General features: G+C 47.4%; 1 protein-coding gene across 1 annotated transcript; it reads left to right on the top strand.

Annotated features, from left to right (window-relative positions):
- Positions 1–5,058: 5,058 nt before the first annotated feature.
- LOC109397734 (uncharacterized) lies at positions 5,059–6,606 on the top strand. Its single transcript, XM_029878386.2, has 2 exons — positions 5,059–5,526; positions 5,604–6,606. Exons 1-2 carry the CDS (start codon positions 5,365–5,367, stop codon positions 6,027–6,029), a joined length of 588 nt encoding a protein of 195 aa, XP_029734246.1. The 5' UTR covers positions 5,059–5,364; the 3' UTR covers positions 6,030–6,606.
- The last annotated feature ends 9,644 nt before the right edge of the window (positions 6,607–16,250 follow it).

Genomic DNA, 16,250 nt, shown 5'->3' on the forward strand with positions numbered 1-16,250 from the left:
CTTCTCCGCCACACACCGTTCTCCTGCACACCGCCGAAGATCGTGCTTAGCACGCGTCGCTCAAAAACTCCGAGTGCTTGTAGGTCCTCCTCGCGCATGGTCCATGTCTCGTGCCCGTAGAGGATCACCGATCTTATTAGCGTTTTGTACATGGTGCATTCGGTGCGTGGGTGAATCTTTTTCGATCGCAGTTTCTTCTGGAGCCCGTAGTAGGCCCGACTTCCGCTGATGATGCGCCTCCGAATTTCTCGGCTCACGTTGTTGTCAGCCGTCAGTAAGGATCCGAGGTAGACGAATTCCTCCACCACCTCGAAAGTATCCCCGTCTATCGTAACATTACTACCCAGACGGATCCGGTCGTGTTCGGTTCCGCCTACCAGCATGAACTTTGTTTTTGAGGCATTCACCACCAGTCCGACCTTTGCTGCTTCGCGTTTTAGGCGGGTGTACAGCTCTGCCACCGATCCAAATGTTCTAGCGATAATGTCCATGTCGTCCGCAAATCACACAAATTGACCGGATTTTGTGGGAATCGTTCCCCGGCTATTGAGCCCGGCTCGTCGCATCACACCTTCCAGAGCGATGTTGAAGAGTAGGCATGGGAGTCCGTCACCTAGTCGCAGTCCCCGGCGAGATTCGAATGAACTGGATAGTTCACCCGAAACCCTTACGCAGTTTTGCTCACCGTCCATTGTTGCTTTAATCAGTCTAGTCAGCTTCCCAGGAAAGCCGTTTTCGTCCATGATTCTCCATAGCTCTGCGTGGTCGATACTGTCGTATGCTGCTTTGAAGTCGATGAACAGGTGATGCCTGTGATGATGGGACCTGGTACTCACGGCATTTCTGGAAGATTTGCCGTACGGTAAAGATCTGGTCCGTTGTCGACCGACCGTCGATGAAGCCAGCCTGATAACTTCCCACGAACTCATTCGTTTTAGGTGACATACTACGGAAGATGATCTGGGATAGCACTTTGTAGGCAGCATTCAAAATAGTGATCGCCCTGAAGTTCTCACATTCCGAATGGCCACCTTTCTTGTGAATGGGGCAGATATCCCCTTCCTTCCACTCCTCCGGTAGCTGTTCGGTTTCCCAGATCCTGACTTTCAGCCAATGCAGACAGGTGGCCAACTTTTCTGGGCCCATCTTAATGAGTTCAGCTGCGATACCATCCTTACCAGCTGCTTTGTTGGTTTTGAGCTGGTGAATGGCATCCTTAACTTCCCTCAGCGTGGGAGTTGGTTCATTTCCGTCCTCCGCTGCACTGGCGTCGTCGTTTCTTCCGTTGCCGTGAGCTCCCGTGCCTACGTTCTCCACGCCGTTCAGGTGCTGATCGAAGTGCTGCTTCCATCTTTCGATCACCTCACGTCCGTCCGTCAAGAGGCCTCCGTCTTTATCCCTGCATATTTCGGCTCGCGGCACGAAGCCGTTGCGGGATGCGTTGAGCTTCTGATAGAACTTCCGTTTTTCTTGGGAACGGCACAGCAGTTCCATTTCTTCACACTCCGCTTCTTCCAGGCGGCGCTTTTTCTCCCGAAAGAGGCGGGTCTGCTGTTTCCACTTCTGTTTATAACGTTCCACGTTCTGTCGAGTCCCTTGCTGCAACATTAAGGCCCTCGCTGCATTCTTCTCCTCCAAAACCGTTCTGCACTCTTCGTCGAACCATTCGTTCCGTCGATTCCGTTCCACGTACCCGATGGTGCTCTCGGCTGCGTCGTTGATGGCTGCTTTCACTGTACTCCAGCAGTCCTCTAGAAGGGCCTCATCGATCTCGCCCTCGTCTGGCAACGCGGCCTCGAGATTCTGCGCGTATGCTGAGGCGACATCCGATTGCTTCAGTCGCTCTAGGTTGTACCGTGGCGGTCGCCGGTACCGTACATTGTTGATGACGGAGACTTTTGGGCGCAGTTTGACCATCACCAGATAGTGGTCGGAGTCGATGTTGGCGCCACGATAGGTCCTGACGTCGATAATGTCGGAAAAGTGCCGTCCGTCAATCAGAACGTGGTCGATTTGAGATTCCGTCTGCTGTGGTGATCTCCAGGTGTAACGATAAGGGAGGCTGTGTTGGAAAGAGGTGCTACGTATGGCCATATTTTTAGAGGCGGCGAAATCAATGAGTCGTAGGCCGTTTTCGTTCGTCTGCTGGTGGGCGCTGAACTTACCAATCGTCGGTCTGAATTCCTCCTCCTGGCCTACCTGAGCGTTCAAATCTCCTATGATGATCTTGACGTCGTGGCTTGGGCAGCGATCGTACTCGCGTTCGAGCTGCGCGTAAAATGCGTCCTTGTCAACATCAGTGCTTCCGGAGTGAGGACTGCGCACGTGTATTATGCTGAAGTTGAAGAATCGGCTCTTGATCCTCAACCTGCACATTCTTTCGTCGATCGGACACCAACCGGTCACGCGCCTCTGCATATCACCCATTACGATGAAAGCTGTTCCCAGCTCGTGTGTGTTGCCGCAGCTCTGGTAGATGGTATGATTACCTCTAAACGTTCACACCATGGATCATGTCCAACACACTTCCTGCAGCGCTACGATGCCGAACCCGCGGTCCTTCAGTAGAACGACGAGTATGCGGGTGCTCCCAATGAAGTTGAGAGATCGACAGTTCCACGTACCGAGTTTCCAATCGCAAGTCGTATTTATTCGCTGGGATCGTTGCTGTTGGTCTCGGTTCGTATTATTCTGTTGCTGATTTTCCGCTACAATGGTTTTTTACGGCTAGCTCGTAGGGCCTGACACCAACCCCCTACTTTCCGGAGGACCATAGTGCACAGTTGAGCTTAGAATCCTTCCCAGGCACTCGGACGTAGATCAGCCGCCCCTAACATGGGGATCAGACGCTGTTGTGAGCCGCTTCTCCTGGAGAACAGACGCTCAGGTTTGCCGAAGCAACAAAACCCACCCAAAACCCGATTCCCGCCGCAGCTGTCACGAAAAGTTTTCGGCCTTTTTAAAGGTTTGCCTTGCGAGCCGACCTGAAAGCCTCCGAACTAGCCGAACGTCGTCTGTTCCAACTCTTTCTACACTGTTTCCTGAGTTTCGCCAGATTAGAGTTCCACCAAGGGGTATCAACGGCATCATTCAAATCACTTGGAGTGTCAATGGATGGTGAGTATCCATGACATTTGACTGCAACCAAATCGGTAAAGAGATCCCAGTTGGTTGACCGGGGATTCCTGAAACGCAAAGTTTGCGAAGTAACATTTAAATGTTCAAAAAAGATGTAGCGATGGTCAGATAAAGATTTTTCATCTGACACATGCCAATTGGTCAGCTCTGACTAATTCTACTAGAGCAAAGCGTTATATCTAACACTTCCTCTGTAGCAGATACCATGAAGGTTGGGCGGTTGCCTATGTTAAGTAATGCAAGATCTGTACTACTTAAGTACTCCATCAAACTGGATCCTCTTAAGTTAATCTCTGAGCTGCCCCAGATGATGTGGTGAGCATTAGCATCACTGCCAACAATTAGCGGAAGGTCTTTTGAAGTGCAGCATGCGATGACTTGTTTGAAAGCATCCGTAGGGGATGGTTCATCATGCGGTAAATACACCGAACAATAGACGTATTTCCTGTTGAGGTTTCCAACAGATACATCAATTGTGATAGCACATACATCTCTGGTGGTTAGTTCAGAGATGAGTGTAGCAACTATTGCGTTGTTGACAAGCACACAGGCTCGAGACATGACACGCGAGTTTGCCAATTCATATTTACTGAAAGTAGCAAACACCGGGTTCACAAGGTTTCCTAGATAGAAATTTCCCTTACGAAAGTAAGGTTCTTGTACCAAGGCCACTTGGGGTGTACCATTTTGCATAAGTCTGCAAAGATTGATCGTTGCTGTTCTTTTATGCTGAAGATTGATCCTTGCTATCCTAATCATAGTCACTAACCAAACTAGGTAAGATTAAACTCTTCGCAATAACAGCACAATAAAGAACAAAAGCAATAAAACCAGATCGGTATCGATTGGAAAACGCCAAAGGCGAGGATACGCTGAATACTCCGAGTAAATCGCATAAGGCGAAACTATATGGATGAAAATTTAAAGTAATTAACAACATCTCCATAATCCCGCCCTTATTTAGCCTCAAATGAGACTAAAGAAGGGCAGCTGATTGTCTCGGAGAAACACAAGGTCTACTGCACCATTGCTCTGGTTAGCGCAGTAAGGGCAAGATACTGTGGCGGGCGCCGTGGTAGTCCACAGGCTCCGTTAGCGGTTAGGTTTTTATTAGACCCCCCCCTAGCCATTCATTCCTAGGCACGGTAAGCAAAAAGCCGCATCACACCATGAATTAGGGGTCACCTGTTGGTGGACTCTTCCCACCGGAACAGGCGGTCCGTAGTGTTATTCTTAGCCAATTGAGACAATCGCTACCGACACTACACAGCTATCTAGGCTGATCGAGAAAAGAAGTTAATATTGATGATCAACTTCATACGGGCTCGAACAGCCATTCAACAGCTATACTGTAGTTCACCCAGGAATTTTCCCAAGAGTTTCTCTTTTCTCGAGCTATTTTTCTGTAAGTTCCTTCAGAAATCGTTCTATAAGTTTCATCAAGATATTTAGGAATCTTTCAAGGACTCTAGAAGTTTTCCTACATTCCAACGATTTCTGCAGGGATTTTTTTTTGTTCTTCTTAAATTTCCACAGGAATTCTCCCAATGAATCTTCAAGTACACTCGCTCAGGATTCTCCGAAAGATTCCATCGACTAACCTCAGTATTTCTTCAATTATTGTCCAAGGATTTCTCCAGAAATTCCTGAAGAATTTCCTCTTCAAGTTCAATCAAATCCATACAGAAGCGTTACATGAATGAAATAGGAAATAAAAACGGTTCTTCGTTTATTTCTCATCTCTACAGTGCTGACAACTGCCACCGATTGTCAATTCAGTTCAGTATGCTCTTATTGTGTCCCAAACCTGGTAGAGAAAATAGAAATAATAATTTTTTGTTCCGATATTCATTTCTTATTCCCCTCCATCCGGGACGCATCTCACTCACACGCACAGGCACCGACCGAACCTGTGTGCAGAACCTGGAGAACCGCGCCTGCTAGCTCTGTGCTATGCTTCTGCTGCTACTGCTGGATTGAGGAACATTTTCACGCTTCACAGCTACGGAGTGTGGAGGCATTCAAATCAATCCATTGCAAACCTTTGGCGAGGCACCTCATCACTTGTTGCGGTCGGTTATAATTCCGTTTACGGAGGGCTACTAAATTATTCCAGAACGAATAGCGCGCGCGATTTAGTGAGTTTTTTGCGTGTTAGAACCAAATTTGGGCGCAAGGCTTCCAGTAGTGCACAAGAACAGCAGCGAGGACGCGACCTTGATTGAAATGTCGGATAAACCCAGTGACCAAACGGATATGAAAAACTCGGTGGAGATTCCTCTGGCAGGACAAAGCACCGAAGGAGCAGCCAAAAAGCCACCGTGGCTGGTGCTGAAGAAGTACGTGAACGCGAAAAATGTTCGAAGATTGCTCAAAGTGGGACAAGTGGTGAGATTGGAGATTTTTCTTTGTTCGCTATGAAAGGGATAGGGCGTGAAAATTCAACCGCAAATCACATTTTCCAGCTCATTGGGTTGCTCATCCTGGCGTTGATCCGTCCGAAGAACCGCTGCGGGTTCCTTTACAACCATCAGGGTCTACCGGAGTACGTGCTGATCCTGCTCACCTACTTGGCCACTGTGGTGACCCTCGTCCTGCTGGTGGATTCCTTCGTGAAGGGCCAACCCATTCGCAGAGTGTTCACCTTGGAGCTCTGGTCCCGTTTGGAGCTCTGGTTCACCGGGTTGGTGGCGTTGGTCCTCCACGTCGTGTCCTACTTCGTGCTGGCACTGAATCTCAACTGCACCTACCCTTCCTCGATGAACATCACCGGAATCAGCTTCGGGCTGATCGTTTCCGGTCTGTACCTGGCGGATTGGTGGCGCATCTTCAGCGACCGCAAACAACCCAAGAAGGACGAAAGCTTTGAGGAGATCAACATTACTAGTTAAGAAGTGACAGTCAAGAGAACAGATTTCTTCCTCCGGGAACATTTCAGCCAAGAAAGTTACCCGGGGCTCACATTAACAATGCATACCATTTAAAACTTCCTACTCTACACGTGACCAAATACCAAAGCATAACTCTCCAAAAAAAACAACAAAGTAGCTAAATTAGTTAAGTCTAAATTGCACACGATCCCGTGTGCGCCATATTAATGTGTGATGATTGTATAGGAATTGTCGTGTTTCATCTTTTGGACGGACTGATTCCTCCTCAACCGTGTAATAAGTTTGCAGTTCACATTATCATACCCAAAGGGGCAACTATTTTAACCCCGGCTGAACGAATACAAGATATCTCCATCACATCTTGTACGTACAGAACATTTGCAAAAAAAAAACCGGGGGCATTATAGTTAGAACAGTACAAGTCGTATTTATAACAACTATGTCTTCACATCTATAGATAGTTTGAATTATTTTTATTTAGGCTATAAGAACGGCTTTTGGAATGCAAATATTTTTATTTATCTATGCATGTGCCATATCAGATATCAATAAACTCGTGGATGAATGTACCGATCGATGGGTGAGACAAAACATTGATGATGACTAGACCGATCCTTAGAAGGGTATGCATTTCGTTTCGTATCGTTTCATTTCACAACAATATTTCGCATCATTTCACATTATCAACGTAGAAACTGTAATTTGAAGTAGACCTACCTGTGCTATTTAGCCTGAATAGTAGACTCAAACTAACTAATTAGGTCATCTGTACACTGAAACCTCTTCCTATGCCCCTGGCTGGAGATGCATAAATTACAAGAGGAATGGGAAGAATGTTGTGAAGAAATTAAATTAGGGCTTTGAGGAAACAAAATTCGCGAGAACAGTTCTTGCTCCAGGGCAATTAAGATGAAGACATGAGGGTTTCCAGGAAGCTCCCAGAGAACCCATGAGAAGGGGCTTCAAGGACGTCTCAGGGGTTTTCAGGAGAATATTAAGGGCGTTATGATTGGTTTAGTTGGATTACAGGGTAATGAGGTTCAGAAGCGTTTTATAGGGGTATCTGAAGCCTTCAAAGGAATCGAATGGGGTTTCAGGGGCGTTTCAGGATGACCCAGGGGGGCTCCATGTGACCTCCAGGCGTTTCAAGGGTGTTTCAAGAGGGTTACTTGGAGTTTCAGAGGATAGCAGGAGGTCTTGAGGACGTTTAAAGAAATCTCTGGGGATTTCAGGGGGTTTTCAGAGATCAAAGGGGTCAAAGGCGTTTCTGCAGGTCTCAAGGAGATTTCAAAGGGCCTCAGGGGCAATTCAAGCGGTCTCAGAGGACTCCATGTGGGCCTCAAGAACGCCTCAAAGGGTATCAGGGCGTTTCAGGGAGTCTCATGGGAGTGTATCGTGGTTTCAGAGGGTTCCAGGAGGTCCCAGGGAAGAGGGTTCAAGGGGATATCAGGGGGTCACATGATAAGGCAGTAGAAATCGGTTTTCGTACACAATTAGAGGAAAGATCGAGCTATCTCCTAATTTTTTTCAGGGGTGAAATTTTTACCAATTTTCCAAAAACCATAATTTATTCAAAAATGGTTTCCTTAAAATTGAAAAACATTTCCCACCTGAAAAAAAATCAGGAGATACGTTGATCCTTCCTCTAACTGTGCACGAAAACCGATTTTGAAAATATTGCCTCGTTATTTAATAAAAAATCAAAAACCAAAAGTGAGGAAATGTTTCCAGTTTCGCCTTAAGCGAGTCTCGGAGTCGAATCGTGTGATTTTAGAGAGTTCCATTATATCTCAGTGGCACATCATGGGCCTCAGGTGCGTTTCAAGAGGATACCAGAAGATGCCAAGGGCGTTTCAAAAGGATCGCATTAGATCTCAGGGGTATGTTAACGGGGTCCCAGGAAGTTTCAAGAGGTAAATACCGGGTGGTCTCAAGGGCGCCTAAGGGTCCTCAGGGACGTTTCAGGGGATTTCAGGGGACTCAATGGGTCTCAGAGCGCTTTAGGGAGTCTCAAGGCATTACAGGAGGGTTCAAATATAGTGACGGGAGACGTTAAAGGCGTTTCAAGAAGGTTCCAGGGAGTTTCAGAGGTGCTTTACTGCCCCTCTCCGCATGTCATTCCCATGTTGTATCAAAGCGCCCACCTTTTGTACTATATGGGTAATTCTCGCTGAGACCGGCCCACTATTTACACCTTGTTTTGAAAATGTTTACGGTGACGATTTTCTGAATTTCCTCACTAAAAAGTAAGGAAAATGCATTTGATAACTCAAATTGATGGACCCCCGTTAGTTGGAACTAAAACAATTTTTGAAGATCCCTCGATTTTGGTCAAATGGTGGCTCATTTAAACCGTTATAACTCGAAAGTTTGTCCAAAAACCACATCAAAACGAATTATTGTTGTAAAGAGAAAAGATAGAGCTACTATTTACAATTATAAAAAGTTGGGTAGGCAATATTGGTTTTGGCCGCCATCTTGGATTTTTATACCAAAACATGTTTTTCACCATGATGGCAACCACCGATTTTTTAAATTTTTGCATCAATTGAAAGCAGGAAAATTTATACATAACATATCAAAAAATTAGAGATGTCTTTTTCTTTTTTCAAAAGTTATCTGGCAATTATCAGTATGTATTTGTGAACTCCTGAGGTATTGTTTTGGAAATTTATTCAACAACTCTTTTAAATTTTTTTTGGCATTTATCGAGAACTATAATTTGGTAATTTTCTTTGAAATTTATTGAAAATTCCTGCGATAACCACCATCAATATTAACCGTTCACCAATAACGATATTTACTATTCATCTGCAATTTTTAACAGTTCATTTGCAGAACTCGTTCATTCACTTACAGAGTATTCAGCAAAATGGATAACCGAGCGTACCGAGTTAAATCTGCTGTTGGGGACTCGGTAAAAAGATAGGGAAACAACCAAGCTGATCTTAGTGTGTAGTCTCGGAGTTAGAGTATATTTTTTTTGTATCATTTCGGTAAACATTTAGCCGAGAATCTCCTGAGGAGAAAAGTCTGTAAAAGTAGGGCACCTCGAGCGCAATTCACGAAAAATAATGATTGAACTATAGAGCGCGTTATCGTAGTGAAAAACTTCCTCGAAGGCTCCACGATGCTGAACGAGATGGTTAAATAACCAGGTGTGCAATACAGTAGTTAGAACCTTGAAGTCCAGTTGTAAAAGCACCGCTTCTCGAGAATGGCTTGACGAATCTTTGTGAAGCTTTAATGAGAGCCTCCCAGAGCTTCGTCGTACATTTTTCCTTTTTTTATGCCATGCATTTATCCAAAATAACGATCGAAAACCTAATTTTTATCATTTTCTAAAATTTCAAATCAATACCCCTTTCCTCTCCCAGAACGGAGAGGGTCAAAAATTCATATTTATGAGTTTCTAGTTATATCCAATCAGAAAACGGGAAATATTTAAAGAGCTGGACAAAAAATGTTGCACCATGGATTATTATTCAATATTTTTATGGGAAAATCGTGCAGTCAGAACAGACCCTGAAAACCTTACGCTGCATTAGCTTTTACGCTGTAGTTTGAAAAAATCGTTGGTATATTTTGTGGTGGTTTCTGGTAGATCTTTTTTTTTTGGGAAATCTGTCAAAGGTTTTTACGAGATCAAATTTTCTGAATAATTTGGAGTTACTAAGAAAATATTTGATTGATTTTCGCACAGTTTTATTTTCAGAATTTTTGAAAATGTCTATGAAGATATGTACTCCCAAAGATAGCTATGACATTCTCGATAAACATGTACTGTTTTCAACGTTTAATTGCTTTAACATCCATGCACACAGCAGAAACACGTGGTTGAAGAACAAATCGAGACTGAAATTGCGAAAATTTATCCACGTACTGCGGTGGGAATTGAACCATCGACTCTCAATTCGCTAGATGGACGCTTCTTTCCCATAGGCGAAACTACTGGGGGTGCCAGGAACCCTCTAGAATATCGATGCATTACTGTGAGATATGGGGCGATGAATGATAAATGGATGAACTAATGAATATTTGTTTGCAGTGCATCCCTGGCAAAAATCTGCAGTTTCTTCCATGTTCTTTCCTCCACGCTACGGAGCCACTTGATCATCTCCGTCCTCTGAAGGCTCCGTAGCCCGTCTATTTTATTTCGAGGAAATCTTGAAGTGTTAATTTTTAATAAGTAGGCTGTCACGGCAGACGTTGTACTGCCATTTTGGTTGTGATTGTTTGACAACTGTTGTGGGATCATTTTGGCGCCGCACTCTAGATTGGTTTTGTTGCGACCGTTATGAATTTCTTCCCCGCTCATAACAATTTCAGAAATTTTACAATTGCTCTTCTTTTAAGTTGTTTTTCGTAACTTTTTGTACATATAAACACAGCCGCCATGTATACGAATCGAACCATGCATGAGTCATGCTGATTGGTCCACCCGTTCTTGAGTTTTGTTGCCTCAAAGGGACTTCAAACTCATTTTTATATATAGATAGATATAGTGTTGCAAGTGTCCCGACTTGGTAGAGCGGAACTACCTTAAGCGAAAGGGGTCTAAAGTCACAAACACTGAGGGCTAAAGCACCACGAAAATCACAAAACAGAGCAAACTCATTTTAAATACATATATTTAGTATTTCGCCAAACATGGCCTCCTATTCTGGGGTCCTATTACCTCCTACGCTGCGCTTAACGCTTAGACTAACAACATTGCTCTTAATTCTAGCACTCACGGACTCTGCATGCTCTTACTCCACCGGACATCCTTCCAGTGTGGACCCTCCTTGGCTCCGTTGATGCTGCACAGCCGTTGCCTTCCCAGCGATCATGTCTGCGGACCCTCGATCGACGGATTGCCGACCAAAACTCCTCTCAATGCGTGTATTGGCGTCGACCGAGTCGGTTTGGCTGGCGTTCCTCCTTCTGACTAGCTCGCAAACAGTGATATAGGCCGGACGGAATATCGATTTACGGCACCGCGACCCTCGCGATCTCGCTCGTCCTCGGTGCTCGTTGAGCGGATGAAACTGCAAGAAAAAAGAGCCCTGCAGGCAACGAAATATCAGCGTCACATCTCCACGGGCCAGCTAGGGCAAATCTTACCCTTTTGAGGGGCTCTCTGTTGTTCGATCAGATGCGATCTATGTCGCGGCCGTTGTGCTTCTGCAGCGACCAGACGTTCTGCCTTATCAATCCGCCAATTCACGAAATGCCCCCAGTTGAAGTATGATCTGTTGAACAATGAGAAGCAATTGATCTGGGTGTTCCGATGATCTATGGTCTAACAGCGCAACTCACCTGCTCGGAGATCGAGCTGAACCCTGGCCGGTAGGGATACTCGCCACTTCTCTCAGCTCCGCGTACAGTTATCTTCGCTCTGTGCGTCTAGTCCCAGGCACCCGTGCGGACAGTCACTAGTCGGGATAAGTACTTGCCGAAGCTGGTTCTGCTAAGGGCTCATTCAAATATTACGTAACGCGAAATTTGACAATTTTAGACCCCCTCCCTCCCCCACGTAACAAGTTTTGTATGAGGAATTTCGAAATTTTGTATGAAGCGTAACACAGAGCTAGACCCCCTCCCTCCCCCATTAGCGTTACGTAATATTTGAACGAGCCCTAATCCAGATGGTTTGCTTTTGCATGCGCTCCCCCTTCTCGGAAAGCACACGTGGATTTGCTTTTGTTGGCCTGATTTTCTTTCCTTCAGTGGACCGATCACACTCGCGATACACTTGCGACGAGGTGAAACAGATCAGCTAATCCGGTGCGCTGCTCTGGATAGGATTTTTGCCGAACTCCAAGCCAAAGATTTTCACTACCGATGATTTAGAACGTACACGATGTGGCTTGGTTTGCAGACGGAGGACAATTGATCTCAATGCGGCGCGATCGTTCGTTCGCACCGTCGGGCGGGCCTTGGTTGTGCGAGTGTCATATAGGAACAAATTTCTCCAATGCGACGATGCCACCAAACGGTCGCTCTCTTCCCTCTCTTGCGCTTTTCTGTAGTTGTGACGACGCTTCGCGCTTGTCTGCCGTTCTGCGTCCCAGCGGCGGAATACTTTCTCATCTCGCTGCTGGGAACGAAGATTCCAGTAGATGTAGTCGTCAAATCGGTGTAACGGAAGTGCAGAATCCGGTTAAAGCTTCTCTGCCTTCCTGTTCGCTGTAATAATGCCCAATTATGGTGTTTTCTTCAGCGTTCGCTTCTTCGTTGACAGGCACCGCCTGTTTGCATAGCTTGCACATGTTCGTTTAGTCCGCCTTGATGTCCTTCGCGTGGAACCTTCCCTTCTTGCCGCTCAGAACATCCTCTAGCACGTACAGGTTCGTCCCGATGATCTCCTTGACGATGGCCGGAACGAATTTCGGCTCAAGCTTGCTGTTGATTTGGTCCGCCTTCGAGGAGAGTACGAACGATCGCCGCCAAACCAAGTCTCCGACTTTGAACGCTACTGATCTTGTGCGAAGATTGTATCGCTGCTTCGCCCGTTGGTGGCTGTTCTTGATCCGCTCGATGATTAGCTTCTGGATTCGACGAATCGCCGAGAGTCGTAGGTCCTGCGCTACCTTCGGGTCTTCTGGTGTGTTGAGCTCCTGCTGCGTGTACAGATCCGTGCGCAACAACAGGTTCCGTCCGAAGTTGGCTTCGTGTGGACTGACGCCCGTCGCCTCGTGCCGAGCAGCGTTTATCGCCGCCGTGATCGCCGGTAGCTTTTCGTCCCACTCTCTATGATCGCCGTCCAACAATGCTCGGATGCAGGTTACTACGACGCGGTTGACGCGTTCGGCGTTATTGACCTGCGGACAGTAGAACGCTGTCTTCATGTGGCCGATCTTGTGTTTCGCTAGCCAGGATTTGAAGACCATCGATTCGAACTGCTTCCCGTTATCGGACAGTATCAGCCGCGGCCGAGAGAACTTCAGACAAACTTCTTCTTCCAGGAACTCCACCATCTTCTGCGAATCCGCTGTATGCATCGGCTTGACAATCACATACTTGCTGACCCAGTCTACTACTACCAACAAAACCGTATTTCCTCGTTTGGAACGAGTGAGCGGACCAACAAAGTCTACTGATATCATTTCCCAAGGAGTCTTCGCCGGCTTCGGATTTCCCATCTGTGGCATCATCTTCGATCCCGGTGCTTTACACGCTTTGCAGGTTGCACAGTTTCGGACGTAGTCGTGAATCTCCTGCTGCATCTGTGGCCAGTAATAATGGGCTTGTAGCTTGTGCCAGGTTTTGTAGAAACCAAGATGCGCTGCTGCCGGTTCGTCGTGGTATCTGCGGATCAGTTGGAATCGCTCTTCTTTCGGAACGACTTGCTTCCACTTGTGGTAAACCGCTCCAACTTCATCCTTGCAGCGGCAGTTCTTGAACAGGGTGTCGTTCGCTATGCGGAAGTCCGGGAACTTGTCTCCTTCGCTCTTCACTCTGTCCACCAGCTTTCTGTACCACGGATCCTGAACTTGGTCTACCGTGAAGACTGCTTCAGCTACTGTTCTCGAGAGCGCATCTGGAACAACGTTGATCGAACCCTTTCTATAGCGGATCTCGAAGTCGAACGCGTTTAGACGCAACAGCCACCGGCTCATCAAAGCCGTCGGGTTCTTCATCGACTTCAGGTAGCTGAGTGCTGCATGGTCACAGTGGACAATGAATCGGATTCCTTCTACGTAGCCTCTAAACTTCTCGATCGCTCGGATCACTGCGAGGCACTCCCGCTCCGTGACCGAGTACTTCCTCTCCGACGCTGACAACTTCTGCGAGAAGTAGCTGATGGGATGTTCCTCGCCGTTGATCTCCTGCGTTAGCACTGCTCCGATTGCTGTGTCGCTAGCATCGCACGCTATGGCGAACGGTTTGCTGTAGTCCGGCATCGCTAGCACCGGTGCCGAAACCAGATCTGCTTTTAGCTTGAGGAACGCTTCTTCCGCGATTGGATTCCAACGGAACTTGGTCTTGCCTGATGTCAAGTTTGTTAGCGGAGCTGCTAGCTGCGAGAAACTGGCGATAAAGCGTCGGTACCAGTTGCACACCCCGAGAAATCGCTGCACTTCTTTTCGTGTCGTCGGAGTCGGAAACTGAACGATCGCTTGGATCTTCTCGTCGTCTACACGCCAACCTTTCTCGTCGATTACGTAGCCGAGGTACTTCATGCTCTTCCGACAGAACTTGGACTTCTCCGATGAAATCGTGAGATTCGCTTGGCGTAGCCGGCGGGCTACTTCTTCGAGCAGAGCGATATGCTCTTCGAATGTCTCGGAACAGATGATGATGTCGTCCAGGTAATGGAATACCAGCGGTTCTAGATCGGCGAATAGGTGGGTCATAAGTCGCGCTAGGGCTTGGCTTGCTGTACACAGCCCGAAAGGCACCACCTTGAATTGGAAGTGGCCTCTGGATGGAACGGTGAAGGCTGTCAGTTGTCTCGAACCTGGATGGAGTGGTAGCTGCCAGAAGGCATCCTTGAGATCGATCGAAGAGATGTATTTGCTACTGCGGAGGTTGTTGGTGATCGCTGCTATCTGGGGAATCGGATATCCCTCGTTCACCATGACGGAGTTGAGGTGACGCGCGTCCAAGCAGACGCGATACTGCCCAGTCTTCTTCTTTACGGCGACCAGCGGGTTGTTCCATGGCGAGAACTGCGCCTCCTCGATGACGTCCAGCGCGATCATCCGGTCGATCTCTCTGTTGACCTCCTGCAGAACGTACGGCGACATGGGGTAATGCCGTTGTTTGCGGGGCGGTGCGTTCCCTACATCGATTCGATGCTCGTACAGCTTCGTGCGTCCTAATCTTCCATCTACCGCTTTCGGAAACTTCTGAATCGCCTGCTCCAGGCGCCTCTGCTGTTCCGGACTGAGCTGCTTCATCTCCTGTTCTTCGCTGATCTGATCTTCCTGCTTCGCTTCGAGTGTGCAACACACCGCTTTTACACCGAATTTGTCCCAGAAATTCATTCCCAGGATGATGCAGTCTGGAATCGAAGGCACCAACAGCACTGGAAGAACTTCGTTGCGGTTGTTGTACACGATCGGTAAATAGACGAAGTTTGCGATGCTGTGTCTCGTGCCGTCTGCTGTCTTTATTCCGCCGCTGACGGTTCCTTTCTGCAATCCGCATTCCTCTGCCAGTTCGACTCTTCTTCCTCCTAGCAGAGAGCAGTTCGCTCCACTGTCTAGCAAAGCTGTCAACTCCTTTCCCAGCACTGATATGACGGCGTGCGGTCGATTGTCACTTCCGGGGTTGATAATGATTGAGTTGAGGTTTTGAAATTCCGGGATATCGGAGGGGTCTCCGAGATTTTGCGGAGAGCTGCTCCCCTCTACTGCTGGTTCTCCGCTGGGTAGTTTAACGCGTCCGTGCGACACGTGAAGCAACTGCGCAATGAGTAGCCCTTCCGTCCACACCGGTAGCAGAAGAGAATGGCTTGCGGTTTCGGACAGTCCATGAATCTGTTGCCTTCCTCGTCGCAGTTCCAACAGAGCATTGCTGTTCGTTGGTCGTTCGGAGCTTCTTCCTGTTGTATCTGGCGATCTTCCCGTTGCCTGGCTGGTTCTAGCAGAAGACGTTGGCTTCTTCGGTTACTGTCGCTCTGATCCGAGCTTGGCATCCACTGTCGTGCTTGTCAGCCCTGTGCTCTTTGCGGCTGTTCTTGCTGTTGTTGTGGTAGCCGAGTGTGGTACGATACAGTTTGCGGTCGCTGCTGTTGTGCCGGAGTTTGCGCTTCTCTTGTGTACTGCCGCGCTGCTCGCAGGACGTCAGCCTCTGTCCGGTTATATCTATCCGTTGGCCTTGGCTGCCTTTCGTCACGTGCGGCCAAGCTTGGTCTCGCAGATCTCCGCTCAAGTGATACTTACTGAAAGTAGGTTGGGAACCCCTGTCTCATATAAAATCAATGGAGCAGTGGTTGTCAACCTACTTTTCTCAGGGTCGGTTACGGTGGTTCTCCCGGACAATCTTCCCGTGTATATTTGGTGGCAAGGCGGACAAATACAATTCAAAATGGCGGAACAAGATTCTTTACATGGAAAATAATCTTAAACAAAGAACAGTTGAGGTTAAGAAGGCCATACACAACATTTATTAAATAAACAAGAAACGGAAAACTCTATTTGACGGTTTTTTTACTTTATTAACTTTTAGCGCTCACCGTTGCGGCCGATCGTTGACTTCGTTGGCATGCATGGTCGACGACTCCGGAAC

This window comes from Aedes albopictus, chromosome 1 (genome assembly GCF_035046485.1).
Source record: "Aedes albopictus strain Foshan chromosome 1, AalbF5, whole genome shotgun sequence".
NCBI lineage: Eukaryota > Metazoa > Arthropoda > Insecta > Diptera > Culicidae > Aedes > Aedes albopictus.

Coding starts and splice junctions, on each gene's coding strand:
- LOC109397734 (XM_029878386.2), top strand. CDS start 5,365: ATGTCGGATAAACCCAGTGACCAAACGGATATGAAAAACTCGGTGGAG. Junction 5,527..5,603: donor TGCTCAAAGTGGGACAAGTG/GTGAGATTGGAG, acceptor CACATTTTCCAG/CTCATTGGGTTGCTCATCCT.